The sequence below is a fragment of the Elaeis guineensis genome, chromosome 12 (assembly GCF_000442705.2).
Source record: "Elaeis guineensis isolate ETL-2024a chromosome 12, EG11, whole genome shotgun sequence".
Taxonomy (NCBI): Eukaryota; Viridiplantae; Streptophyta; class Magnoliopsida; order Arecales; family Arecaceae; genus Elaeis; species Elaeis guineensis.
Window position 1 is genome coordinate 10,505,878 of NC_026004.2, and position 27,704 is coordinate 10,533,581.

The following is a 27,704-nucleotide window of genomic DNA, read 5'->3' on the forward strand; positions in this document are numbered from 1 at the left end:
TGAGCAGCATGACCAGCAGATCTCCACTGATATAGGGGAGGAGCCATCACAGCAAGTGCAGGAGCAGCCGTTGAGGACCTTCCTGAGAAGGTCCAAGCGATCATGGGCACCACGACGTCCTTGTGAGACTTAATCTTTTTTAGATTTGTACTTAGTATTTTTAAAATTTTTATTGTACTATTTTTTTATACACTTGATATTTTTATTCTATTTAATATTATTAATTATTAATTTTATTTTATATTATTTAATTTTAAGTAATCGAATATTATGCTTTGTGGATATAGATACACATACTCTAATGTGTCTCAGAATATTAGGAGAAAAAAAGTTATGCTAAAAGGGCTATAAAAATTATAACGTAAATAATAATAATATATCAGATAATTTAATTATATTTTTTAAAATATCTAAAAATAAGCTAAATCAAACAAGTCGGTGGGGAACCATCAAAGTTCAAGCTGATTTTTCGATATATGAGATGAATCGGATCGCATTGATATATCTCGATCTGATACGGGCACGAACAGTTACATACGGTGCGGTATGGGCCGGTATAGGATGGTAAGGTTTCGAAATAATTTTAAATTCAAAATTATAATTTTTATTTTTTTCTCATTTTTTTTATTTTTTTTTTATGGTATTTTTTATTTTTAAAATTTTTTAAGATATTTTTTTTTGAGATATTTTTTTAAAAAAATAATTTTAAAAGGAGATTATAATTTGAAATGATAATTTTTATTTGAATTAAAATTAATTTTTTTAAAAAAATTAAAATTAAAATTTTTATTTTTTTCTCATTTTTTCTCATTTTTTTTAATTTTATGTTTTACTTTTTTAATTTTTTAAAGTATTTTTTTGGATATTAATAATTTGAACTGCAAATAGTAATTTGAAATGATATTTTTTATTTGAATTAAAGTTAAAATTTTTATCTTTTTTAAAATTTTAATTAATAATTTTTTCTCATTTTTTTTGTATTTTTTCAATTTTCTTATAGCATTTTTTTATTTTTTTTAAATTTACATTAAAATTTTAATTTTTTTTATAATTTAAAATTATAATTATAATTTTTTCTCATTTTTATCATTTTTTTCTATTTTTATGGTATTTTTTTTAGGTAGTTTTTTTCTTTGTTTGGAATATTTTTTAAAAAAATTAATTTGAAATGGAGAAAGTAATTTGCAATGATATTTTTTATTTAAATTAAAATTAAAATTTTTATTTTTTTAAATTTAAAATTATAATTTTTATTTTTTTTATTTTTTTATTTTTATGATATTTTTTATTTTTTTATTTTTTTAAGATATATTTTTTAAAGATATTTTTTAAAAAAATTAATTTCAAAATTAATTAATTTGAAATGGGGAAAGTAATTTGAAATGATGTTTTTTATTTGAATTAAAATTAAAATTTTTATTTTTTTAAATTTAAAATTATAATTTTTATTTTTTTTCATTTATTCTATTTTATTGTATTTTTAAATTTTTTAATTTTTTCATATTTTTTTGGATATTTTTTAAAAAATTTTAATTTTAAACGAAAAAAATAATTTGAAATGATGTTTTTTATTTGAATTAGAATTAAAATTTTTATTTTTTTAAATTCATTTAAAATTATAATTTTTATTTTTTTTCTCATTTCTTTCTCATTTATTATTTTTTATGGTATTTTTAATTTTTTTAATTTTTTAAGTTTTTTTGAATATTTTTTTAAAAAATTTAATTTTAAATGAAAAAAATAATTTAAAATAATATTTTTTATTTGAATTAAAATTAAAATTTTTATTTCTTAAAATTTAAAATTATAATTTTTATTTTTTTCTCATTTTTCCTTCTTTTATGATATTTTTTTAAAAAAATTAATTTGAAAAGAGGATTGTAATTTAAAATGATGATTTTTATTTGAATTAAAATTTTTATTTTTTTTAAATTAAAATTTAAAATTTTTATTTTTTTAATTTTTTATGATATTTTTTATTTTTTTTTATACTAGTTTTTTTAGGTTATTTTTTTAAAAAGATAATTTGAAATAGAGACACTAATTTGAAATGATGATTTTTATTTTAATCAAAATTTAAATTTTTATTTTTTTATAAATTTAAAATTATAATTTTTATAATTTTTATTTTTTATTTTTTTGTTGAAAAAAATAAAATCGTCAAATCAAATAGTATTTTTTAAAAAATATTATTTGAAATGATATTTTTTAAAACATCATTTCAAATAATATTTTTTAAAAAATATTATTTGATTTGATGATTTTATTTTATTTTTTTTATCCACGTGAAAAATTGGATGGAATAGAATGGTGATGCGGCAATCATAAAACATCGTTTTGAATGATGTTTTAGGCTGTTTGTATTATTTTGATAAATAAATTAAAAATTAAATAATTTAAATAAATAATTTTTTTTTTAAAATTAATCAGGTAAAGCACTCTTTCACAACCACCGCAAAATCTTTTCTGCCCTAAATCTATTCCCGGGTCTCCACACGAGTTTTGCGGCCTGGCAGTAGGGTTTTAGCCCGCCGAAGCCTCTCTCTATTGAAACCCTTCCTACGAGAGCTCTCAATCTCTCTCGCCAGTCGTCTCGTTTCTGTTCTCCAGTTTGATCTCCAAATGCCAACCTTCTCCTCCTCCATGATGAAACCATAGCCGCTCCCAGCCTCTCCTTCCGCGGATGCTGAGTTACCACCGATCCAAATCGCTCCTCAAATGGCCATTAGGGATCCCAAAGATCGCATCTTTCTTTGAGGAGAACCCACCTATCACTCCCAATGCCCCTCTCTTCTTCTCCTCTGCCACTGCTGCACTAATTCGAGGAAGCCCTTCCAGTATCGAAGCAAAACCCAGCTCCAATTCTGGTGGCTTGACTTCTCTTGAGGTGGCAGAGACTTTACAAAGAATGGCACGGAAGCCTGACATCGCGCTCACCTACTTCAACGACAGCAAGGTGCACGGGTTCCGCCACGACATATCCACCTACTCGGCGATCGTCCGCATTCTATGCAAGTTGGGTCGCAAGAAGACGTTGATTTCTCTGTTCTCTGAATTGATCTTGTTGAACGGAGACCTGGGAATTGAAGTTTCAGCACTCTTCGCCGCCCTTGCTCGGGGATCAAATGGCTCGGATTCCTTGGTTTGTGTGTTTGATGCGCTGATCAAGGCCTACTCAAACTGTGGGAAGCCCCAAGAGGCCATTGATGCATTCTTTGAGCTCAGTAAGCTGAGTTTTGTCCCAAAGGTGAGATCTTGCCATTTCCTTATGAATTTTGTAGCTAAAGATGGCGACTTGGAGATGGTGATGGCAGTTTATAGTCAGATGAAGAGACTTGGAATGAGACCGGATGCATATACGTTCACTATAGTGATAAAAGCTCTCTGCCGATCAGGGGAATTAGACCAAGCTCTCGATGTTCTGAGGGAAATGAAGGAAACGGGAATAAAGCCTGATGTGATCACTTATACCACATTTATAGAAGGCATGTGTGCCCGTGGGAAATCAGATTTAGGCTATGCAATACTTAAAGAAATTGCGAGAGAGGGTGTCCATGTGGATGCTATTGCTTATAATAAGGTGATTAATGGGTTGTGTAAAGAAATGAGACTACAGGAGGCTGAAAAGCTATTAGAGGATATGGCAAGGCAAAATGTGCTTCCAGATGCATGTAGTTATGGCTGTCTTATCCAGGGATACTGTGGAACTGGCAACCTTGTAAAAGCATTATATCTTTATGAAGAGATGGTGTCAAAGGGTATCGGAACAAATTCCATCATTGTGAGTTTTGTCCTTCAATGCTTATGCAAGTTAGGCATGGCTTTTGAAGCAGGGGAGTACTTCCAGAGATTTAAGGACTCGGGGCTTTGCCTTGACGAGGTTCTTTTTGATATTGCAATACATGCACATTGTAAGCTTGGCAACATGAGAGATGCAGTGGAATTGTTTCAAGAAATGAAGAGCAAGGGGTTGGCTCCTGACAAAATTCACTATACAAATTTGATCAGCGGGTATTGCCGCAAGGGAGAAATGTATAATGCTCAGAAGGTCTTTGCTGATATGGTGAAGGTCAATGTGGAACCTGATCTTGTTACTTATAATATACTTGCTGGCGGGTTTTGTAGGAATGGCTTTGTTAAGGAGGCATTTGACCTTTTGGATTACATGATGAATAGAGGCTTGAAGCCCAGCCCTCTCACCTATGCTGTGGCAATTGAGGGTCTCTGTAGAGGTGGCAAACTAAAGGACGCAGAAATACTATTTAAAATATTAGAAGAGAAGGGAATTGCTCAGTGTGTAGTTCTTTTCAGTTCGATGGTCTATGGCTACTTAATATCAGACTGCATAGAAGAATCTTACAAGCTATTTCTCAGGTCCATTAGGGAAGGAATTCTAGTGGATGAGATTGCTCGTTGTAAACTTATAAGTGAGCTCTGTGACAAGGGGGATGTTGAGAGAGCTTCCATGGTATTTAAATTGATGTTACAGGTGCATGTTGCTCCAGATAAGATTTCCTATAACAGACTCATTGCAGCTTATTCTCAGGTGGGAGATTTGGCAAATGCTCAGTTTTGGTTTGAGGATCTGGTTAAACAGGGCCTTAATCCTGATGTTATTTTGTACACTACACTAATGAATGGTTACTGCAAGGCCAACCGCTTGGAAGAAGCCTGTCAGTTGTTTGTTGAGATGATAGAAAGAGGGATTAAACCTGACGTGATTGCATACACAGTAATGTTGGATGGTCATTTAAAAGAAACCTTGCGCAAAGGCTGGTTGAGCACTGATGAGGAAAAAAGGAAAGTTGAAATTAGGGCCAAGTATTCGAAACTATTGAAGGGTATGAAGGCTATGGAGATTGAACCTGATGTGGTGTGCTATACAGTATTGATTGATGGGCATTGCAAGATGAATTATCTTCAGGATGCTCTTAAACTCTTTTATGAGATGCAGGAGAAGGGTTTGTCTCCTGATGCCTTTACATATACTGCTCTTGTATGGGGTTATTGTAGCCAAGGGGAAGTTGTTAAGGCTGAAAACTTGGTAGAGGAAATGCTACATAAAGGAATAGAACCTGATACTCTTACCTTCTTGGTCTTGTATGAGGGGAGCTCTAGGGCCAGAAGTTTGCAGCTTCAATAGCAATCCTTGGTTAATTTATATACAGCTGGTTTTTGAGTTAGGCTTCATTAAACTATCAAGAAAATATTGCAATATGGAGGAAAAATTTTTCAACTTTTCTCCTCTTGAAAATGATGTATTATTTTTTTATTTAGCTTGGTTAGGAATTGAGTAAAGTTGTTGATAAGGAGCTGCTTTCATGATCTGATGAATTATTCTTTTTAAAAATTCTTATATTAATTTGTGTTACAGAGATGTATAACAGAATATGCCAGCAAACCTTCAGATAATTCTGAAGTTTCTTTTGCAGGAAAGCTGTGTCCAATATTAACATGTGCAGATCATTAATTTAATTTTATTATTGTCGATGTGAAATTAGGACCAAGGTGGCTTTGTTAGTTTTGCAGCCTAGGATTCTATGGGGATGATGCATTTCAACATTGAATTTGTCACTTTTGCCTCCTTTTCAGGTGCATGTGATTACCAATTGGCATTGGTAAAGCTGACTAGTTGCATATCTAAGCAAATTGGTTTCAAATTTTTCCAACACATACGCAACTTGTCCCTAGCCTCACCCTCTAGTGAGCGGACATGCAGATATTCTGTTCAGTTGTTAACAAAAATCTTTCTGATAATGTATATCAATTGAACTGGGCGCAATCATTCTTTCCTCTCTTTACAAAGTGGGAGTTGGAGATCTTCTCGAGGAGCACATGTAATAATAATCCGTTCCATGCCTAGTTGGTGTGAATCCTTATTGGCTCAGTTGGGTTTTCCTTTAAGGTGTTCTTTGAGAATTCTGCCTTTCAGGCACAACAAAGTATTGCCTCCAGATATAGTTTTCCTCCAACTATATAAAATATTTTTAAGGTGGGGCATTGATTTCTTTTAGGTTAACTGAACTTTTGAAATACATTCATTTAGAAGACTGTACATATATGACCATAATTATGTCTCCAATGATTATATATCTTGGTTCCATGCCAAGAGTGTCATATTGAATTTCTGTAAATCTAACATATCCCTCTGGATGGCATTAGTAGGATCAGATTTCAGTTATACAATACTGAACCTTCTGCTGCATGAAGGCAATATTGTAAGCCTGATGATTTAACAAGGTATATTTACTAGATATATGTTGTTAGATGTATATATGAATTTGCAAATGGTTTTCTGATATGGAATGTATTGTCTAGGGTTGCAGATCCATCAGAGAGGAGAGGGTACTCTTCAAGCTGATCGACTATTTTGGCTGACATTGTTGTGACATGTACAGGTACTTTTTCATCCATATCTATATTTATGGAGTACAAAGTCTAGCATCTCCAGTTTTGATTATCGTTTTATGCTTCTTCAAAGGTCGGAGACTCCAAGTAATGATTATGGCATCTTCAGTTCTGTTTTCTAATGCATCACTGTGCCCACTGGCTTTTTCAGGCCAAAGATGGAGAATTACATGTTACATTGTGCTTTATATGCAAAAGCTTCATAAGTTAAAGGTATGACATTAGTTGCAGACTTGCAGTGCAGAAAAATTCCTGTCTTAGAAAACTTGGTGTCTGATTGAGCTTGGGTAGACTTTGGTGAAGATTAGTTTCTTTCCAGAGATCTTTACCTCATGCTTGATGTTCGACTAATTACTCTGAATTAATAATTCATTCCATATGTAAATCTGGATGGCTCTGGAGATGACTATATATGTTGATCTTCTCAAGTGCTCAATTATCTAGTGATTGTCATGGTTTGCTACTAAAAATTTTCCAGTCCTCTCCCTCCCCTTCTTTTGAGTGGTGGTGATGAGGGGAGGGGGTGGGGAAGAAATGTTTTCAAATTAATGCGTGACCTTGCTAACTTTTACAAGCTTCGTGCTTTCAGCTTTTTGTGTTTGTAATGTTCTCTTGCACATCTGCTATCACATTTTGTTTTATCTCTTAATTCAGTTGAGAAGGTTTTCCATTGCAAAAGTGGTAGCTGTTCATAGAACAAGCATAATGTAAAGCATCTCCGTCCATGATATCACCTCTAAGGATGAAAATATTGACTTTTCCTTTTTTATGTCTTTTTAATATTGGAAGTCTGTAAAATGGAGATTAAAGATACTTGTGAAAGATGATAAGATGATGAATATTTTCAAAGTTAGATGAGGATTTATGAGCATAGTGTTGTAGGATTCCACACATGGGAATGATGGGAGGGTGGGGACTTAACCAATTAGATAAACAAAAGAAGACAAAGATTTTGGAGGGGCAAAGGCTTTTGGACCAGATTGAAACCTGATTGATGTACGAAATCAGATATGTCAATTATTTAATTTGATTAATGACATCTTGAAACTTTATGAAGGTTCAAACGAATGTAGAGAAAACATCATAGGACCAAAATTTTTTAACAAATGAAATGCAAAGGAGAACATAGTAGAGATTGTAAAAACCATGATATTAGATCCTTGTATTGATATATTTGGCTTTCGAGAGCAACCTTGTTGAGATTCCCATGCCAGAATAGAAAAGGAAGCTGTCTCAAGGAAACTCTTGATCCATTCATGCCACCTTGTTGGACTTTTGCAGTCTATAAAGCATGGTAAATCCCAATTAAAGCAAATTCTAAGTTTTTCTGATAAAATTTATTGTCATCATAATGATTTCCATAATGATCATATGTATCCACGGTATCCGAGGCATGTCAGCAGCAAAAGGTATCATTAACCACCTGGCCTAAAAGGTATCAGTATTAGTAGCATGATGATCCCAACAATATAACCATACTTTTTGAAAGGCCTAACATAAAATCTATCTGACACATCTTCAAGGCATTGCATATTTTGTAGCTTGTTGAATATTATTTTTCAACATCATTACTCACTGTCTGTGGATCTTCTATTCAAACTCCACTTGTTTTTCATCTTGCAGGTAGAATTTCAATGCTCTTAAGTTGCAGTTGGGCATAAAGAAATTCAATATAAGTTGAAGGATCATAGGCTGCTGAGAGGCCTCCACTTTCTCCTGGTTGGGCAGTGGGACATGCTGATATTTTTTAGCCCAATCTATGCTTCATCTATGATTTTATAGGTATGATTTATTCTTGATGGACTACACTTTCTTGTTATTCTACTGAAGTGCAAGTTTTTTCACTCACTAATGGTTGCCTTGCTAACTTAGTATTATTAAAAAACTTTCCATTCATGAGCTTTCCTATGATATGCACCTAATTATGGATAATCAATTTACATATGCTCCAAGAGGGTGGTTAAGTTGAGATAGCAGCTGCTACTATGTACAATTAACACAAACCCTTATAAGCTTTCATCCAATTAGTGACAATAGGTTTATGAGTTGTTTGCAGTCCTGTAGCCTTTGAGCATTTCATTGTATGCTTGATCCTGTTAACTGTGTCAATAAGTTGAAGGACTTTGATGCTTCAGTATCAAACAAAAAGGTGTTTTTTGCATATAACCCCCTACAAATTTATGATGAGCATATTTACCCTCTCAAAAATGCATTTTTACCTCGGTGAAAAAATCCCCTTGCTCTTCTTATCAAATTACTAGTTCCAAGTTTCCACCTTTTATATTTGCAAACTTGCTGCTGAAACAACATTACATTTCATGATGTGAAATGCGCCATGTCAGTTCTGCCCAAGATGTACATAAAATCCAAGTTGGTAAGAATCATCAAAAATGTGCATTTATTGAAGTATGCACCGTCAACACAATAGATCAGCAAAAATCATGATTGCAACAGATTGATGGCTATTCTCTTGGATTTAATTTAATATTCATAAAGTTGAGGTGATGGTTGCATTCACTAGGTGACTGCTTATATGCATGAAGCAGATCATGCTTCCAAAGGAAGCAAATTTGAAAACACAAAAGGGTGCTAAAATTGATTTTCAGAATGAAAGTGAGGCTTATGTTCTTCCGTTCGTAAGTTGAAAACTGAATCAAATTGACAGCAAAGTACAGGATCTTCCAATTTCATGTAAATCTGGCATTTGTGTGCAGATATAATTACTATTCTTCTTTGCATGCTACTTGCAAATTGAGATTCACTAATGTCTGGAACTCCTAGTTTGAATTTCAGAATTTTCTGGGTTATGACTATCTGAGCAGTGTTCCATCTGTTTGCATGAGGAAAATCTCTCTTAATAATCATATGAAATTAAATGAAGGACAAAGAAAAGGGCTCAACAGCATTAAGAATTGCAAATATGTCAGCAGGATTTGGTTCCCTGTCCTTGCTAATATTCTAGATGATCAGATTAATGTCATTAAATTGAAATCTTGACACACACAGGTTTCTGTTGCTTGTATGCGCATGTGTTTTGTATGTTTTACATCTCATGAAAACAAATGGAGGACAAACCAAAGGGCTTATCAGATTTTTGGGTAAAATATTTCAGGCAAGATGGTGGTCTACTGCCTTTGGTAGGATTCAAAATGTTCACATTGATGTCTTTAAAACGAAAATCCTTGTAGACCTCTTTGATCTATATGCAGCCTAGCAAACTAATTTTGACTGCACATATGGATGTTCGGATGCTAGATCATTGCCTTTTGGCACTTGCCAGTAATAAGATATTCTTGGAAAGGCCAGATGAAGCCTTCATGATTATTATTATTCTAAATTAACTTGCAAATTAACTATCATAGTGATCTTTCACGCTGATATACATATGTGATGCAAGGAAGAGCTAAAGATTATGAGAACTTGATGGAAGGAATCTCAAACGCTAAATTTTATTGGTACATAAAACATTGGGTTTTTACATTGCTTGAGGCTGATGATTTTAGTGAAGTTAAAAAAGGGGACATGCTTTCAACATTGCAGAAGTTTCTCTTTTCTTTAACTATAGATTTTTAAGTGTTGCTTATTGTCAACAAGATGATTTCTTTTTTTCTCAATTAGTAGCCTAAGAGGTTGTTCTGTAATTGTGACCGAGCATATTGTCTGATCTGTGTTGATGTCCAACGGGCTTAAAGTGTTTAGCTGCTGTTAAGAATTTTCTTTTTGTGCATATCTTCCATATCTATTCTTTCTTTTACACTTTTCTGTTTTATGCCATTTCAGATAGAAGAGAAACCGTCTGATGTATAATTCCTACTTATTTATGTTATCAGATATTTTGGGCAGATTGTGAAGCCAGTGGATTATCCTAAAAGAGGACATGGGGGCAAGAAAAGAGAAGGTGACTGCTAGACTAAAAAAGGGTTGGGAAAGAGGCTGTGATGATGCATGAACTCTCCCAAATCTTCCTACCAAAAAAGGAGACCTCTACCAAACTCTGCATCAAGAAGCAACCCCTCAAATAGGTGTTCATGTGTAGTGGGATGGGAAAAAAAGAATGTATGGATGGTTTAACTCATCTATGTTGGGATGGTATATCAGTTAGGCCTTTTAGATTTCTGAAATCGAAAAGGTAGATATTGCGCTGGGCAAAAGTGGATGAGTGACTGATGTGGACAATGTCAAAAGTTCTGCAGACTAATTAGTATTTCTTGTCATGCTGTTAATGAGGAAAAGTCTGTAATGGCTAATCTAAACATTTGAAATCTACTGATATTTATTTCCTTTTTCCGTCAGCATATTTTTTCCTCAAAATTTTGTTTTGGTTTTCAGTTGTCAATATTTTAACTCGGGTAGGAACTATGCTAGTTCTTCTTTGAATTTTTTTTTTTAATTTCCTGTTGCTTAAATATCTTTTATTCCGTATTCATAAGTATTTGACTAAATTTAATGAAAAATCAATAGTCAGTTAATACAGAAATGGAGCCTAAGCAAAAGTACATGTCAGCACTGGATGGATGTCAAATTCTCAATTATTTGAGAAAATTTTGCCAAAAAAAAAGACTCGATTACAATTAAAGTTTCTAAAATTAAGAGTAATCATGTTTTAACCATGCATTAGATAAAGATTGTTTGGTGTTGTATCTTCTGTGCGAGAGAATGGTTGATTTTTTTTTTTGATAATAATTATTAGATTATCTTTTACATGAATTTTAAATTAATTTGATTTTTTTTCTCTTCATCAAAATGGACATTATGTAATTCAGTAGATGATGCCGCAGAAGACGGGGAATCATTCTTTCATGCCGAAGATACAGTCCAAATCAATGCTGAAACCCAAGTTGTTCAGGTAACTTATAGAAAAAGAAAGGGAATGTTTGGAACAAAAACTTTGATACGGCATCGTTTCTATTATTTTTTGGATCATTCATAAGCGTCATTGACGAATTCTTATCAGCTCATTCGATGAATGGGAAATGAATTCAGCCAAGTATCAAAAAGATACGCTAGGATGTGGTCGATTTGGCACGTCTTTCTACCAAGGGTATTTTGGTAACTCGGATAGATGGTAATATTCGTAATTTTCTGGAACATAACGCCATACTTCCATTTCTTCAAACCGATTAGACAGATCCGAGTTCTAATCTGACTCAAAAAACTCGAACAAATCCGCACGCGAATAACCGCACGCTCGCCATCCCCCAACCCCACCCCTCTCCAACAATCCCAGCCTTCCATCTCCCACCGACTAATTCCAGCCGTCCGTTCTCTCGTTCCCTCTATAAATATCCACCCCCGCCCCCCAGCGTCGTGCACTGTTTTCCCTTCCCTTCTGCCCCCAACTCTCTCTCTCTCTCTTCGAAGGAAACGAAGAAATAATAATAAAATTAAACAAAAGAGAGTGGAAAAGAAGGGCTCTAACGGGATCTCCCTTCCCCATACCGAAATCTCTGATCTCGATCGAGGCTTAGGGTTAGGGTTTCGTCAACGGCTATCCCTGGATCTAATTGGAAGTAGGGTTAGGGTTTCTTTGATACCTGATCTTGATTTGGATTTCTTAGAGAGGAATCGATGAATGATCCGTCGCAGATGATGAACCGGAGCTTCGGTGTCTGGCAGCCATCGCTGCCGCCGCCGCCGCCCACGGCGTTGGACGATCCGATGGGCTTCCAGAATCCACGCCCCGTCTTCGCCGCTGGCGTTGCTGGGGGAGCCAAGCCCGGGAGGATGAATTGGAAGAGCAAGAAGGCCGCCGATAAGTGGAAGAAGGCCGCGGCCGCCGGTGCCCCGGGTGGTGTTGTATCCGGCGGTGGTGGAGCCGGCGCCGGCGGATCTGGCTACAAGCCCCCCGCGCTGAAGGAGCTCCAGTTCCAGAACCGCGTCAAGGCCCGGAGATTCTACCCGAAGAAGAAGTTCACCCGTTTCGCACCTTTTGCTCCTCGGAATACCACCTCCTTCATCATCCGTGCCAAGAAGGCCGGCGGGATCGCGTCGCTGGTGTCGCCGTGCCCGGTGACGCCGGCGATCCTTCCGACGCCCAAGTTCTCGCCGACTCGGGAGGGCCTCGTGGACATGGCCCAGGAGGAGTGGGGTGTCGACGGGTACGGGTCCATGAAGGGCCTCATCCGCCTCCGCTCGCCGAGCGGCCACGAGACCCGTCCCGCCGGTGCGGGCGACGATGAGGAGGACATGGACGACGGGTCGAGCGAGAGTGACGTGGAGGAGCACCTGGAGGTGGAGCGGAGGCTGGACCACGACCTCAGCCGGTTCGAGATGGTGTACCCCGGCGAGGAGCACAGCGGTCCGGCGGCTTATTCGCTCGAGAACCGGGTCGACAACCAGGACACCCACATAGCACGGCTGGAGGAGGAGAATCTGACGCTAAAGGAGAGGCTTTTCTTGATGGAGAGGGAGATGGTGGACATGAGGAAGAGGCTTCAGCTGCTGGAAGCCCAGTGCGGGGAGAGGGAGGAGAACAACAAAAGCAGTAACAACAACAACAATGGCAGCAATGACAACAATATCGACGGGAGCAATAACAATGAGAACATCCCTAGCGAGGAGGCAGCGTCGGCATCGGAGAACATTGCGAACGAGGAGGCGTCGGAGAACGAGCGAGGCGGGGATGTGTGCTCGGAGAAAAGCGCCGGTGACCGGGAAGAGAGCCGCGGTGGCGGGGAAGGGACTCCGATTAGGGAGTGAGGAAGACGCGGATGGAAGGGAAGTCTGGATCGGTTCTCTTGTGTAAATATTACCTTTCATCTCATGTGGAGGGCTTATCTTTCTTATTAAAAATTTGTTTTTTTTTGTTTCTTATGATGGGTAGAAAGTTGTAGCATCCTTCCTTTGGATCGTATGGAAAGGATTTGAAGACGAAATCTGAACAATAGGCTGTGACGTTTTGAATGTTTTTGCTATCCGTTTTCATTTTTGTTTGGTTTCTTGTGATGTTCTTTGAGGATGCGTATGATTGAGAAATGATGGGAGATAATGGATCATTTTTGTAAATGGAGAGAGTTAATGAGAGATGAATCCCCTGGGAACTGTGGGAGGGACCCCATGGACTGGGAAGGGGTTGAGGCTACCAGAAAGTTCTTCTGGTGGGAATTGGTTGGTGGGTAGATGTTAAAGAAGGATTCTCTCAGCATGACAGGGGATGGCCTTTTGCCTCTTCCATCTGCCCTTTTTTTCTTCTTTCGTTTGGTTACTTCTATATTCTTTCTTTGTTGTTACTATGCTTTAGGGCTCTTGTGAGTTTGATGCTTGTTGGATGGCTGGAATTAACGCAGGACGAATGTTTGAGCAAATAAATTATTGTATTATTTTTGAGATCCTGCACTTTTTCTTTTCTTTTTCTTTTTTTAAAAAAAAATAGAAAATCGTGGTCAAGTTGAACTTTCGTTTGACTGATTGTTTTTACCCTTCCACTGCTAATAGCAGATTAGCACGGAGAAAGATATTTCAGGAATATAAAAGTTATCAGGTGAAAAGAGAAGGTGTCCTATATTAAGGGCATCCTTTAGGTTTCATGTTAGGAGAATTGCTTCCGACGAAGGGATAGGATTCTTTACCCAAAAAAAAAAAAAAAGAGGGACAGGATTATAGGATGCAATGCTTCATCTCTAAACAGATGGGGAAAAAAAATCCTTTTGACAGTATATATTCAAGATTTTTGAACGGGTGGATATTTGGTATCTTTGCCTTGACGCTTTGGTTGGAAGTTTAGGAAAGAAGGAAAAAAAAAATATTAATAAAGAGAAAAAAAAAATTGGGAGTTTAGAGAGGGATGCTTTGGTTGGAAGTTTAGGAAAGAAGGGAAAAAAAATATTAATAAAGAGAAAAAAATTGGGAGTTTAGGGAAGAAGAGAAAAGAAAAAAAAATATTAATAAGGAGAAAAAGGGAAAAAAAAAAAGTAAGTATATTTCTTTTCTTTTCTTGATTGAAAATAAAGAAGAAAAGAAAAAAAATATTATAATATTTTTTACTATTATATTTTTGGAAGGAATCCAAGAAATGAATCAAAAAAAAATTTTATTTTTTTTTCATTGATTTTTTCCATTCACGGGAGTTTCAATAAGATAGAAAATTTAGATGGGATGCATCAAATAAGCCTTAAAATTGAAATGTAATATTAATTTTATTTTTTATTATTAAAGAGATAAGATAAAAATTATAAAAAATTTACTTATTCTCAATTCTTTTCCCTCCAATTCTGTTTGATTCAGAGAAAAAAAGATTATAGATTTGAAAAAAAATTTATTTCTTCCATTTCTCTTCTTTTCTTTTCTTTTTATTTCTTTTATAAAAAAAATTCAGTAATAATTTTCTCTTCCATCATTAGCTTTTCTCCCCCATTCTTCTCTTCCAACCAAGGCATAAAGATGAATTGTGATGCCGGTCCAGCTTTCCTTAGATACAGAATTTAGAGAATTCAAAGGTACTGAGATCAGCATATGTGCGATGACCAAGGCAGCTACATGTTGGCCTCTATGCATTCAGGAAAACGACCGCTTAGGCCTTAATTTTTTATACAATAGTTTTAAAAACAAGAAGGTTTTTCCGCCATCTTGTCCCTTTGTGGATTTAGACTTTGTCATCCTTGGGGTGTGCTTCACTCAATTGATTTGGTGTTAATATGATGTTTCTCTAATCTTTGCTACGATCATTGAATCCAAACAGCGAGTATAATGCATTTTCCTTTGACGTAAAGATACTATCGAATTGGCTTCCAAAAAAGGACAAAAAAAAAAAAAAGATACGATTGAATTTGGAGAAAAATTGGACAGTCAAGCCACATTTATTTAAGAGGGGTAGGAAGAGAGCCAACACCAGCCATGGTATGCAACAGATCCAACATCGAAGGTCCAGCAAACCACCAAATTCTAAGAACCAGATTTTGACTGTTTGGTCTATGAAGTGCAATATAGAGGTGATGATGCAAAACGCGCATGTCATATGCCATCCACAGCTCCGCAGTCTCTGGTCGACCGCAAGCACACGGGGAAGCTTCGGTGAGAGGATCATGCTATTTGGAAGACATCTGCATGGTAGGTAGTTTCTTAGCAAACAAACTTGACTGTAACTCCTCATACAGGAAGCCTTCTCGAAAAGTACACACAAGTTTGAAAAAAGTAGAAAACATTCCCTGATTATATTAAATTTTGGAAATATGAAATTTTGCTAAGCAAAAAGAAGATGTAATTTATGGAGTCATCCAGTTATAATGTGCCAAATGTCAGATGACATGAAAAAAACCATACTACTCAAGGCCTTATCAGGATAGTTCATCTTCGAGCAACTTTATTCGTTGATTCCAGTCAGAGCAGAACTTCTTTCCTTTTAATTTAGCTTCCTTCTTCAATGCACTGCTGAAAAGGTACAGCCCTAGGTTGTCCTGGGATCTCAAATTTATGATATATGCCCGACAACAGTCTATAGATATTGAAGTGGTTTGATTAAAAAGGAGCAGCTGACTACAATCTGTAACAAAATTTACGTCACTTGATAATTGGTCGGAAACTCAGAAAAAAATAGAGATGATATATGAATCTCCAGTCAGGAAAGAACTTGATAGCAGAAAAGATGCAGACCGAGTAGGAGGGTTTAACAACTAACTTTCGATGTTATTAGGCTCGGTTTGTACGCCTTCCAACCTGGAGGGCAAGCTCTGTGTCTATTTTGAGGGAGATATCAAGCGCTTTCACAGAGTGTGTCAATGCTCCGCTGCAAAACCAGCATCATTATAGTCATTTTAAATAACAGTTGTGTCACTGACAGTAATTTGTTCATCGACAGACCAATCAACCAAAAAATCCATTTTCTTCCACAAGTTAAAATCAAACAGGTCGATTGGATGTAGAGGTTGGTTATGGTTACACAAAAAGAATTCAAACAAAACTAGAAACAAAATTCACATTGAAAAAATTCTGACCGCCCTGCAAATATGTTTGGAAGAAATTTAGATTGTCAAAGGAAACTGCTTTTTCAGAATGAAGGAAAAGGAATCTTAGATTGAGAACTAGCTTGCTTATTATAAGAATTAGGAAAGTTCCAGTGCAAACTCTTTAGTCTTGAAATCTAGATGAGGTCTAACAGTTTAACTTTTACGCATTGAAATGATAATTCCAGTAACAGTAAACTATATGGTTTACCACGTCTAAAATCATTAGCAAATGGAGGCAAACCATGAAAATGCATTAACTGCATAAAATTAGCATGAAAGCGTGACCGCTGATCATATTTCTGATCACCATCTTCACCTCATTAGTTGTTGAGATTTTATTGCTAAATTCACTGCCAAAGGGTAGCAAACAAGCATCTCATTGAGGTCAAGTTTCAGTAATATGTCTGTTCTCAAAAGGCAAGTTTCAGTGACACGTGGAACAAACCGACTTCCCACCATGTCTTCTCCGTAGTCAAAATAGGGGAGATTTGAAATGAAACGAGAAAACGAAAGTTGGCCAAACTCTACAAAGGCAAAGAATGATGATAGAACATTTTCTCCTACCCTGAAAATTTTGAACCTAGACAAAACGTTAGAATTTAAAACCAACAGTTTTGGACCGAAAGATCTCAAACAGACAAGAACAAAACTTTTGCATGATAAGAGGAACTTACACTCCAGATCTTTTAGTGCAAAACTATTCTGCTTTCATCATGAGTGAGAAGGGTCTAGCCAAAAAAAGATCCACCTGCACCATCATAAAATTGGAGCAAAACATTCTTTTCATGCGGCCACCTTTCCTCAAAATTACTCAATCAAGAAAGAACTCTACCTACTTGACCCTCTAATTACTAGATTGAGATCACAAATCTTCTCCAGATTATCTCAACGAGCCATGCTGACCAGCTGGTATATTTCCAAGCATGTTACACCCTAGATCGCTCAAAAAGTCTTGTCACTCAGCATAATGTAAAGTCAAGTACAACCAAGAAGTTCAACATTGTCCACTCTTTCCAAACTTCCATAATACCTAAATTATAGCCCAAACTCTTTACTTTGTTAACAAATGCACAAACAATCTTCATTTTTGATTCTCAATTTCACCAACTGGTAATGTCATAAAAATATAATTAAGCGAGTATAAATGTTATATGAAGTAACCAGGAGCAAGAAAATATATAAAATCAAGGTAGATTGATAGTTTCAAAACAATATGTATGGTATGGATACATGTATGTATCTATGAATGTATATTTGGGTGACAAGGTGGTCATACAGGCATTTATAATATTTTCCACAAAATACTTTTCAAGAAGGTTGCAATTAAAAAGATTTATTGACTATACAATGAAGTCTGATATAGAAGCAGGCCTAGAACTTGTAAAATCCATAATAGCAATGATTTTTTTTAAACAAATAGAGATTATCAAATTTAAATTCAATTTCTGCAGAGAATAAAAACAGAGATATTTTGTTACCTGGAAATGTATGTTACTCCAGTTTGTCCAATTTTATTCACCGTTTCAAGGGTGACATTTCCAGATGCCTGTCATCATAAACAGTTTAAGCAATTTCAGGCACCTTAAATGGAAGTTGAATTACAAGCACATCCAGCCAATGATAAAAATTGCTCAAGTCAGGCTCTTATTATCAAATTATGCTTTTTTTTAATGATCAACAGAATAAGCTCTAGGAATTTAGGCTGTTTCTCTTTTGTCCTTATAATTTCTATAGCATCTCGTATCATGCGCACATAAATGGAATCAACATCAATCAAGACTGTATTACCATCCTTTTCCAATTAAGTGTAGAAATACAAGAGGCATTAGAGGGCAGAAAGCACATAAGTAGTTAATACCTACAGGCCTTCATGGATCGGCACTTTGGCTATGATCAAAAAATGGCCCCAGATATTCAGGACCATACTTTCAGCCACATTTAGCATCCATCAACTATCACATATTATTGTCTTTTAAGAATACCACAAGGGTCAGTACTAAAGACAAAAATTTATGAGCAGAATAATTGATAAATAAAAGCTTTTGAAAGTTCACCCAATGTTTACATGTGGGCAGGCAGCAAATCCTAGCAGTACATACATACCAAGTTAACAACCATATATGCACATGAAAGCACATACTCTGGCATGTATCCCCAAGACGGTACAGTTGATACCAAGTTACCAACAACAGTCAAAGGTATGGATTTACTCATACAACAGGACCAATTGAATTGTCATCAAGCATTTACCACAGAGAAGCAAGTTTGAGAAAAGGCATGGCATCATGCCAATTTAACAGTTTTTACAAGTGTATTCGAATTCAGAAAAAAAATAATCGGCAATGATGGATGGAATCCTTAACTATACATTCCACTTTTCAGACAGAGAGGTGGGGCAACAGTATATGCATAAAATGAAAAGAATCAAAGGGAACAAAACAATGCCAGTATGTTGCAAAGACTAATTACAAAGAAAGGCTGCTTGAGAAGTAATTTTTTTTGTCTTTTACATTTTCCTTTTCTTAACAGAGAGTTCCATAGAAAATGTCAGCAAAAAACAGAATCTATATTGAGCAGTTGGTTGATGGAAGTTGACAAGGACAAATGTAAATTTAACTGTTCTATAATAACCATATCAACAATTAATACTTTTCTAGCTATATGGAGATGCATGACTTTAAAAAAAGGGGAGGGGAGGTGGAGAAGGACAGTTACCTCAGTTTCAAATCTACCATTTATCAGTGTAACTGCATCCTTAAGCATTGTAACATCCACATCCCCATTTGGAAGAGGAACAACCATATTGTCCAACATTATCCGGGTCAAAGAAGTCTTATTTTGAGCTGCATATTGCAATACTTCCTTTACTTCTTCTAATGTCCTTGTCTCAACCTGATTCACGGTGTTACATTAATTTCCAACTGACAGAAACACTTTATCATTGCCAACAGATACAAAGGCCGCTATTCCAAAGTAAAAATTAGAGCAAACCCAAAAAAGAGAATTACAGGCATATGAGTGAGAGATCTTAAATGCCCATAAGTCTAAATGCTTATGATTACCCAGACTGATGCTTAATTTTAATGCTATGTAATATGTCTTAATAGGATAGTTGAGGCAAGAAATGGCTGAAGCTGTTGGTGGCTGTTAAACTTTATAGAAAACAGAATGGTAATACATGCATATTCATGATTACAGGCAAATTGTTTATTTGGGGAGACATATAGGCTGTACCTCGACAGGCATTTGAAGATTCTTTTCCTCCAAGAACTGATCTACTGATTTCATAGCATTTGTCACACCTCCAGCTATTGATATATGGTTATCTTTTATCATTACCATATCAAATAGACCCATCCTGTGGTTTTTTCCTCCACCAATAAGTACCTAATTATTTAAATATCGAGACAGCAGTCAGTATAATAAGTAGGACATATAAATAAAAAATGGCAGCACAAGCAAGTGATATGATAAGGACCGCCCACTTATCCACCAAACGTAGGCCTGGAGCAGTTTTCCTCGTCTCCAAGATGCATGCAGGATGTGCAGCATCTGCCATAGCCTGCAGAAATTACAGGTGAATAAAATAATCTTAACAAAAGTAACAAGTAACAATGAAAAACATAAAAGAAAAAAATCCTAAAAAACTTTAAAACCTTCATTTTATCTCATGAAAGGAATAATTTTTTAAAATATAGCCAATTTATTTCAGAACATGAAGTTGTTCATGATTTACTGGATAAAGCACACATTATGCATGTTGTAATCATAATTAACCAGACAAGAATAAGAGCGTTTCTAAATTGGGATTATAAAGGAATATTTGGATAATAATAGTCTAAAAGTTGAATCAAGTATGTGGAATGCGGTAACCAAAGGTGAGAGACCAAAGTCTAAGCTGATGGCTAAGAGGTTTGACAAAGTGCATATTTGCATCATCTCACACTAAGCTAACAGAAGAATGCGTCGATGTAACACAAATTCAAGATGGACTTTACATAAAAAGGCAGCATAAATTCAACTATCTTCACCACTACGACCCTAGCAAACCCAACACAACACAATGATTGTCTGCATAACGAACCATGCAAAAACGGCTATTCTGATTGAGGCTGGAAAAAAGATCATGGAATATTAGTTGATACATGGAAAGCTACCTTCGTTAGTGTTGCTATTCCACTCATTCTTTGCATAAAATTGAGGGCAACCCTTTCTGCCACAATAATGCTGCGTGCATAACCTTAACATAACAAACAAAAATGAAAAATAAACAAGCATTCTCATGAGTATGCTCAAAAGATCAACTGATGTTATAATTCTAAATTTTTACCATATACTTTGCCAAACTGCATGCCTTTGTGAACATAGTTTCCATCTTTCTGAGACCATTCAACCTATCAAATTATCCAGAAAAATTCTGCTGAATGAATTTAGAGAGCATTATATTAAATCTTGGAGAATTTATGGCGAGTTATACCTTTAATGACAGATCAACCTCATTAAAAATCATCTCTGCAAGAGAAATTCCTGCAATGATCCCATCCTCCTTTGCAATGAAGTGGGCTTCTGCTTTCATGTCCACCGGAACAGTGGCTAAACAAGTTACATCCCCTGTCTCAATACAAAGAAAACAAGAAGCTAGATAACAGTCATACAGGTTCCACAGGACTTCCCACAGCAAAATATGGTATAAATATTTCTGGTCTATGTAGCATCAAAATATCTGAGAAACAACTGAAGATGTTTGTAACAAGAACACAAGTGTTAGTGTTCAGTATTGTGTTAGTGTTCAGTATTGTTATGCAGATCCCATGTACAATAGATTTTATGGAGATGTGTCCTATTTATACAGGACCCAGATCATCTATTCCCTGCTTCTTCAGAAGAAAGCATATCCGAAGGACCTCTTATTGCACAGAAACATTTGAGATCGAAGAAGCAAGTGTTCTGTCTGGTCTGGGATCTTCAGCTGCTGACTTCTTTTGTAACAAAAACTATTATCATTTAACATAAATCAAGCCAAGATTGCTTGACTTACTATTCTAGAGAATAATTTATCTTCCCCCACTTCCAAGATGCCAATGCATCAAGGACAGTTTTAAGTTAGATAGTTTTTGTGCAGCAGTTCCTTATTGCTTTTGTTCTTTAAGAGCAACCAGATCCCTGCTCTTGCAGCTAAGAGTTCGCATTGTTCCATCTCCCATTTAGTGCAACTAGGTATTAAACATAAGAACATACCTGCTTTCCGACAGTTTCATGGGTGGGGCAGACTCCCATGAGGAACTTCAAGATAGAGCTCTGACTATTTTAGGACAAGCATTTTGAGTGTAATTACAAATATTTCAATCATAGGACAAGCATTTTGAGTGTAATTACAAATATTTCAATCATAGATAACCATGAAGTTTTGTGGTGAATTTGCACAATATAATGTGTTGAAGAAGGAAGCGAGGTTGAAGATGTTGTTATTCAGTCAAGCACCTTATGGTCACCCTGGAGAATGGGTATCGGAATCCATATCTGCAAGTTGAATCAAATATCCTAGACAACAGTATGGGAAGAGAGGGATTGAATAACGCAACAAAAATGTATAATATTTGTCCACTATAGTAAAACAAGGCCTTCAGAAAATGATTACACGAAAACTACTTTGCTGCAGCATGCAGAGGAGATCGCATAAAACGGTTTGCGAAAGACGCTCATTAAAAGGATGAATGAATTTATAATCAGTGCTTCACGATTGCTCAATTATATATTAAAAAACAGAAATTTGCCGCCAAACTTTGTTACATAGCCACAAGATATGATAATGAATATAGCTTATAGAGGGAAAAAACAATATAATTCCCAAGTGTTGCGGCCAATCGCCTCGTCGATCGATCGCCGGGGAACGTGCACCTGCAAAAACGAGAAGTCCACACTGACCGGAGGCGGCTCCGGCAGGGACCCTCCGACGGTCAAGTCAGAGAGGTGACTGGGCAACAGTGAAATGTAGACAGAGAGCTCGATCGAGAGGGGGAGAGAGGGAGAGGAGCGAGCCTGTGTTTTTGGAGTCGAGAAGTGGGGGAGCGGACCGGATCCCTTGCACTGTTGCCTTCCCCGGTTTATATAGTGGAGCACGGCATGGCGCCGTCATTAATGGCGCAGATAAGTGAGGAATTGTCAACTCACTGTAGATTGTCAGAGTTGCCGTGAAAGTGTCATGTCGCCGTGGGGCTGTCAAATCATCAGGGTTGACAATGCCCTCGGCGGGACAATGCCCCTAGATAGCCGTGCCGCATGCTGCTGTCAGAACTGACAAGGTCTGGCGGCTGTATGGCGATTGGAGGAGTCGACCGATCCTAAGTCGGTGGCCAGTTGAGTGGCGTCGGGCCCCTCCGCTGGTCGGGGAGTCTTACATGAGTCGGCCATCAGACCTTTGGGTTCAGTCGGTCGGAAAAGGTGCGTCCGACATATCCTCAGTCGATCGTGAGCCGATAATTAGCCGGTGATGGCGTCCGTCAGTCGGTCGCTCCGACCGCCAATCGGTCGGTCCGGCCGTCGGTCGGTCGGTCCTTCCGGCAGTCGGTCGGTTCCTCCGACCATCGGTCGGTCGGTCGGTGGGTATTCCCTAACAGTTGCCCCCCTCCACTCCTAAGTCGGATGGTGAGCTGGCCGATGCTCTTACTCGGGCAGCAATCCTGGGCGACTAGGAGTGGGGTTGTCGTATGCACAGATCCGACCGTACCGCCGGCTGATCCGATGTCAGACGTCTCATAAATGCCAAGCGATCTGGATGTCTAGTCGGTGTCAGATGTCACGTCGGCGTCAGGTGTCAGACGTCGCGTCTTGTCGTCGTCAGACGTTACGTCGGTGTCAGGAGATCGGGCGCCGGACGATACGGCGTCAGACGACCGGATATCCGACGCCGATCGTGGGAGTGTGGGGCGCTGTCAGGCGTCCCATCGGGAACGCGAATCGGCGCGGGCGCATAAATGCGGAACCGCGTCCGCGCGTGCCGCGTGTCGAAGGTGGTTGGCCGGCGCCCCCCGCATTTAATATGGGCGGTGCGGCCGTCCCGGGACGGGGCGCGCCGAATCCTCAGCCACCCGGAGGCCGCCACGTGTCGCGCATCCGTGGAGCTTCGGTCGGCGCGGAGTCATCTTGGCCGTCGGACGGGCCTATATATATAGGACCTCTCGGACCCAAGACCCCACCATTGTCATTTTGCTGCCGAAACTCTGTCCGGGCGATTTCTCAGTCGTCGCGGGCAGAGCTTTCTTGCTTCCAGAGGAGTTTCTCCGGTTCGTGGTCCATCTTCCGTCTTCCTCACCTTCTTCCTCTTCTCTGTTTCTTTCCCATTCGGTTCCGGTACAATGGCCACGAATCCGACTCAGGGAGCTCGGTCGGGGAACCCGACCGACGACTCCCGATCGACTCCGGAAGATGAGGCTTCCTCGCTTTCGGGGCCGAATGTTGATCGGCTTCGGAAGCAATATTGCATCCCGGAGCAGTTTCAACTGTCCGCCCCAGGGGCCGGCGGTCGGGTTAACAGCCCTCCGTCTGGTCAGCTGGCGCTGTATGTCGAGGACCTCCGCGTAGGTCTTCGGCTCCCGATTCCGGAGTTCGTCCGGAATCTTCTGAACTATTACGGACTCTGTCCGGCGCAACTAGCGCCGAACTCAGTCCGTCTCATAATCAGTTTTGCTTTGTTGTGTCAGCTTTTGCCGACCAACCCTCGCATTTCTCTCTTCCGGGCCTTCTTTGTACTCCGACCCCACCCTAAAGCCCGAGGGTGGTGGCTCTTCAACCCCCGGAAGGGCCATTCCTTCATCACCGGTCTTCCATCGTCCATTCATGGGTGGAAGAACCAATTCTTCTTTGTTTCTTCTCCGTCTTCTTGGGGCTTTCCTTCTCACTGGGGCGTGCCCCGAACCGAAGCCAATGACAACAGTCGGGTGGAAGCGGACGACCGGGAGGACTTCCACCGACTAAAAGATATGTCGGTCGGGCCGTCAATCGGACGCCATCACCGGCTAATTATCGGCTCACGACCGACTGAGGATATGTCGGACGCACCTTTTCCGACCGACTGAACCCAGAGGTCTGATGGCCGACTCATGTAAGACTCTCCGACCAGCGGAGGGGCCCGACGCCACTCAGCTGGCCACCGACTTAGGGTCGGTCGACTCCTCCAATCGCCGTACAGCCGCCAGACCTTGTCAGTTCTGACAGCAGCATGCGGCACGGCTATCTAAGGGCATTGTCCCGCCGAGGGCATTGTCAACCCTGGTGATTTGACAGCCCCACGGCGACATGACACTTTCACGGCGACTCTGACAATCTACAGTGAGTTGACAATTCCTCACTTGTCTGCGCCATTAATGACGGCGCCATGCCGTGCTCCACTATATAAACCGGGGAAGGCAACAGTGCAAGGGATCCGGTCCGCTCCCCCACTTCTCGACTCCAAAAACACAGGCTCGCTCCTCTCCCTCTCTCCCCCTCTCGATCGAGCTCTCTGTCTACATTTCACTGTTGCCCAGTCACCTCTCTGATTTGACCGTCGGAGGGTCCCCGCCGGAGCCGCCTCCGATCAGTGTGGACTTCTCGTTTTTGCAGGTGCACGTTCCCCGGCGATCGATTGACGAGACGATTGGCCGCAACAGTGACCTCCCTTAATAGTCCCACATCGGGCAACTCTGGTGTGTACATGTGCTTAAGTAGTGCGGCCCGCCTCTTACCTCGTGAGGCGCCTTTTGCCCAGAGGGGTAGATGGGACAAAACTGTGACCTGTCGATCGCGTGCGGCCCGTAGGGCGGCGCCGTCGGGGAAAGCGGACAATATCTTGCGACGGTGGAGAGGAAAAAGTGTCCGTAACCTTAACACATGTGCACAACAGTGGCGCGCCAGGTAGGTGTAACCCGCCCCCTGTCGCTCAACACCTGCACCCTCCAGAGTGGGGGGGCATCTGTTGTGGGCAGGCTGTGGGGGGACCTCCCTTAATAGTCCCACATCGGGCAACTCTGGTGTGTGCATGTGCTTAAGTAGTGCGGCCCGCCTCTTACCTCGTGAGGCGCCTTTTGCCCAGAGGGGTAGATGGGACAAAACCGTGACCTGTCGATCGCGTGCGGCCCGTAGGGCGGCGCCGTCGGGGAAAGCGGACAATACCTTGCGACGATGGAGAGGAAAAGGTGTCCGTAACCTTAACACGTGTGCACAACACCAAGCACCATTACACCATCTAAAGTTAATCCTAAATATCGAAATATATAGCATTTATCCAGTATCTAATCCTTCAAAATCTAAACTTTGAGCATTTTAATTCTAGAAAAGGAAGAAGAGTTCAAGCGACCAAAGCACAAGCCATGAAAATAAAAACCATATTGATCCACAACTCTAGAGCTCACATGCAGATAAATACGGAACGGACCTAAGTTAATCCAAACAAAAAACTCACGAATTACTTCAGAATTTGACAACTAAGATCTACTTCCGGAATCACCTCTCCATCAAAAAAAGTAAAGGGAAAAAGAGAAAGGTCAGCAGACCTCGATCACCGGCGTCTTCGGAGAGAGCGAGGCCGATGACGGATTTCAGATCGTACGTGGGGTGTGATGGCGGCTTCACGACCATGTATTCGAGCGACGCGGTCGGGATTCTAGTCCCCGACATGGCCATCGCCACGATTCTACGAGAGTGGGTTTTGGGTAGCGATAAAGGAAGAGATGGAAGAGGAGGAGAAGGTGGGGAAGGGAAGGAGGTGGAGATTTTGGGAGCGAGAGAACGAAAGAGAGGAGGGGAGGAGGTCGAAATCCCGGACATGACCTCCGGTTTTCTGCTCTCGCGCTATCGCGGCTCTTGGACGCCGGGGACGCCCATCTAGCCTAGGGCCGCGGAAAAAGTTTCCGCCGTTATGCCGCGTAACGGATATGCTCTCTTGCCGTTATCTTACCGTTACAATGGAAATAACGACTGTTATTTTAGACGGAAAATATTTAGCAATAAAAGTAATAATTATTTTATGGTGATTATTTTTTCGAGTTCTATTTGGTCACGGATGAGCGAGAGTACTGAGCTGCTCAGTCTCACCCCCATGTAGTATAGCAGTTTTCAGGCACATGAGCTTTTAATTTTATTCTTTTTGCAAATTCAATATGGTTCGAGTCAGCTTATTCATGTGGTAAAATTTAAATGATGTTGAACTGAGTTTATTTCATAATTGTATGGGTTCAATAGAGCCTATATTGGCCCATTCTTGACCTATTTATTCATGGACAACATGGCTACTTTGCAGCCCCAACTACAAGACCAAACAACAATAAATTGTAAGAAAAATAAGAGCCACTTGTTTGAACTATTATTTGGAATTGCAAACAATACTTTTTTCAAAAAATTACATGTATAAGTATCACAAACTTTTGATTGATCATGTGTTCTCCCGATTTGAAGCTACCCACTTGCTATTGTTTACACTATTCGTGGTCCATTGGTTCCTTTTATTTAAATCTGTGATGTCTAAACTTGGCAAATGCCCTTAAGATACCTATATTGTCACCATATGACATGAGTATGGATACAAAATCTATATGACACATCACTAAAATATTCAAGTACAACACCCCAAAGTATGAAATAAAGATCTAAAAATTGAAGGAAGAAAAAGTGGAAATCTTAAAAATCAGAGAATATTAGTTGAATGAGTGCAGGACACTCGACTAGGATGACACAGGCTAGTAATAGGTTCAATCAAATCACTAAAGTTGATGGCGGATGAACTCGCTCATATTTTTAATAAACTCACTTGGTTGAAGATAGAAATTGAGCTAGAGGTTGGAGTAAGCATATTCTTTTGTTAGGTTGCACCATATGCAATATTTGTTCCATTAAGAAAAAAATAAAAATTTCCATTGGTCCAATAAGAGCTTTCATCCAAAAACATATATTATGTTGGAAAAATTTTTGAAGCTGAAAGAAGAGAGAGAGAGAGAGAGAGAGAGAGAGAGAGAGAGAGAGAGAAGTGAAACAAATTAATTATCCTATAAAAGGTTTTATCCAAATTTTGGGAGTAATATGAGCTATTCCTAAGATAATCTATCTTATGGGAGAAAAATCAAGATATGATGTTCAAATGTTTCCCCAATCTAATGAGACCCCTCATTCTTCTTTTTCCACAAAAAGATTTCTAGCATGAATTATATATTTCAAGGATAGCTTACTTTGGCTTCAACAAAGAAATCAGATTCTTCTTCAACCAAAAAAAAAGTATAGCTTATTTTGGCATCTAAGCAACCTATTTGAATTCTTGAGCAATTTATTCATGGAATAAACCATATTACTAAATATCTGAGATTTTGAGAAGAAAATATGAATTTT

The 27,704-nt window shown here is 38.7% G+C and overlaps 3 protein-coding genes across 18 annotated transcripts; 2 read left to right on the plus strand and 1 right to left on the minus strand.

The window, feature by feature from the left end:
* The first annotated feature begins 2,470 nt into the window (after nt 1-2,470).
* LOC105055265 (uncharacterized) lies at nt 2,471-10,703 on the plus strand. Of its 10 annotated transcripts, none has more exons than XM_073247153.1 (6): nt 2,471-5,992; nt 6,163-6,240; nt 6,319-6,398; nt 6,560-6,621; nt 8,032-8,190; nt 10,239-10,703. In XM_073247153.1, the coding sequence occupies exon 1, from the start codon at nt 2,684-2,686 to the stop codon at nt 5,141-5,143; it is 2,460 nt and encodes an 819-aa protein (XP_073103254.1). In that variant the 5' UTR covers nt 2,471-2,683; the 3' UTR covers nt 5,144-5,992; nt 6,163-6,240; nt 6,319-6,398; nt 6,560-6,621; nt 8,032-8,190; nt 10,239-10,703. The 10 variants fall into 10 exon arrangements, with proteins under 10 accessions (XP_073103254.1, XP_073103257.1, XP_073103255.1 ...); XM_073247156.1 differs by having other exon boundaries at nt 6,327-6,398; XM_073247154.1 differs by having other exon boundaries at nt 6,166-6,240.
* A 1,006-nt stretch (nt 10,704-11,709) lies between these two features.
* LOC105055264 (uncharacterized) lies at nt 11,710-13,311 on the plus strand. Its single transcript, XM_010937039.4, has one exon. The coding sequence runs from the start codon at nt 11,977-11,979 to the stop codon at nt 13,105-13,107; it is 1,131 nt and encodes a 376-aa protein (XP_010935341.1). The 5' UTR covers nt 11,710-11,976; the 3' UTR covers nt 13,108-13,311.
* Nucleotides 13,312-15,037: 1,726 nt separating this feature from the next.
* On the minus strand, nt 15,038-26,233 carry LOC105055263 (quinolinate phosphoribosyltransferase [decarboxylating] 1a). Of its 7 annotated transcripts, XR_003802259.2 has the most exons (11): nt 25,880-26,231; nt 20,827-20,960; nt 20,680-20,743; nt 20,507-20,589; nt 19,828-19,911; nt 19,584-19,736; nt 19,065-19,241; nt 17,828-17,895; nt 17,024-17,097; nt 16,022-16,129; nt 15,528-15,886 (listed from the first exon to the last, which is right to left on the minus strand). XR_003802259.2 is itself a non-coding variant. In XM_010937037.3 (10 exons), exons 1-9 carry the CDS (start codon nt 26,151-26,153, stop codon nt 16,033-16,035), a joined length of 1,134 nt encoding a protein of 377 aa, XP_010935339.1. In that variant the 5' UTR covers nt 26,154-26,230; the 3' UTR covers nt 15,173-15,446; nt 16,022-16,032. The 7 variants fall into 7 exon arrangements, 6 of the variants coding, with proteins under 6 accessions (XP_073102566.1, XP_010935339.1, XP_010935340.1 ...); XM_010937037.3 differs by lacking the exons at nt 15,528-15,886; nt 17,024-17,097 and adding an exon at nt 15,173-15,446 and having other exon boundaries at nt 25,880-26,230; XM_010937038.3 differs by having other exon boundaries at nt 15,528-16,129.
* Nucleotides 26,234-27,704: the final 1,471 nt, after the last annotated feature.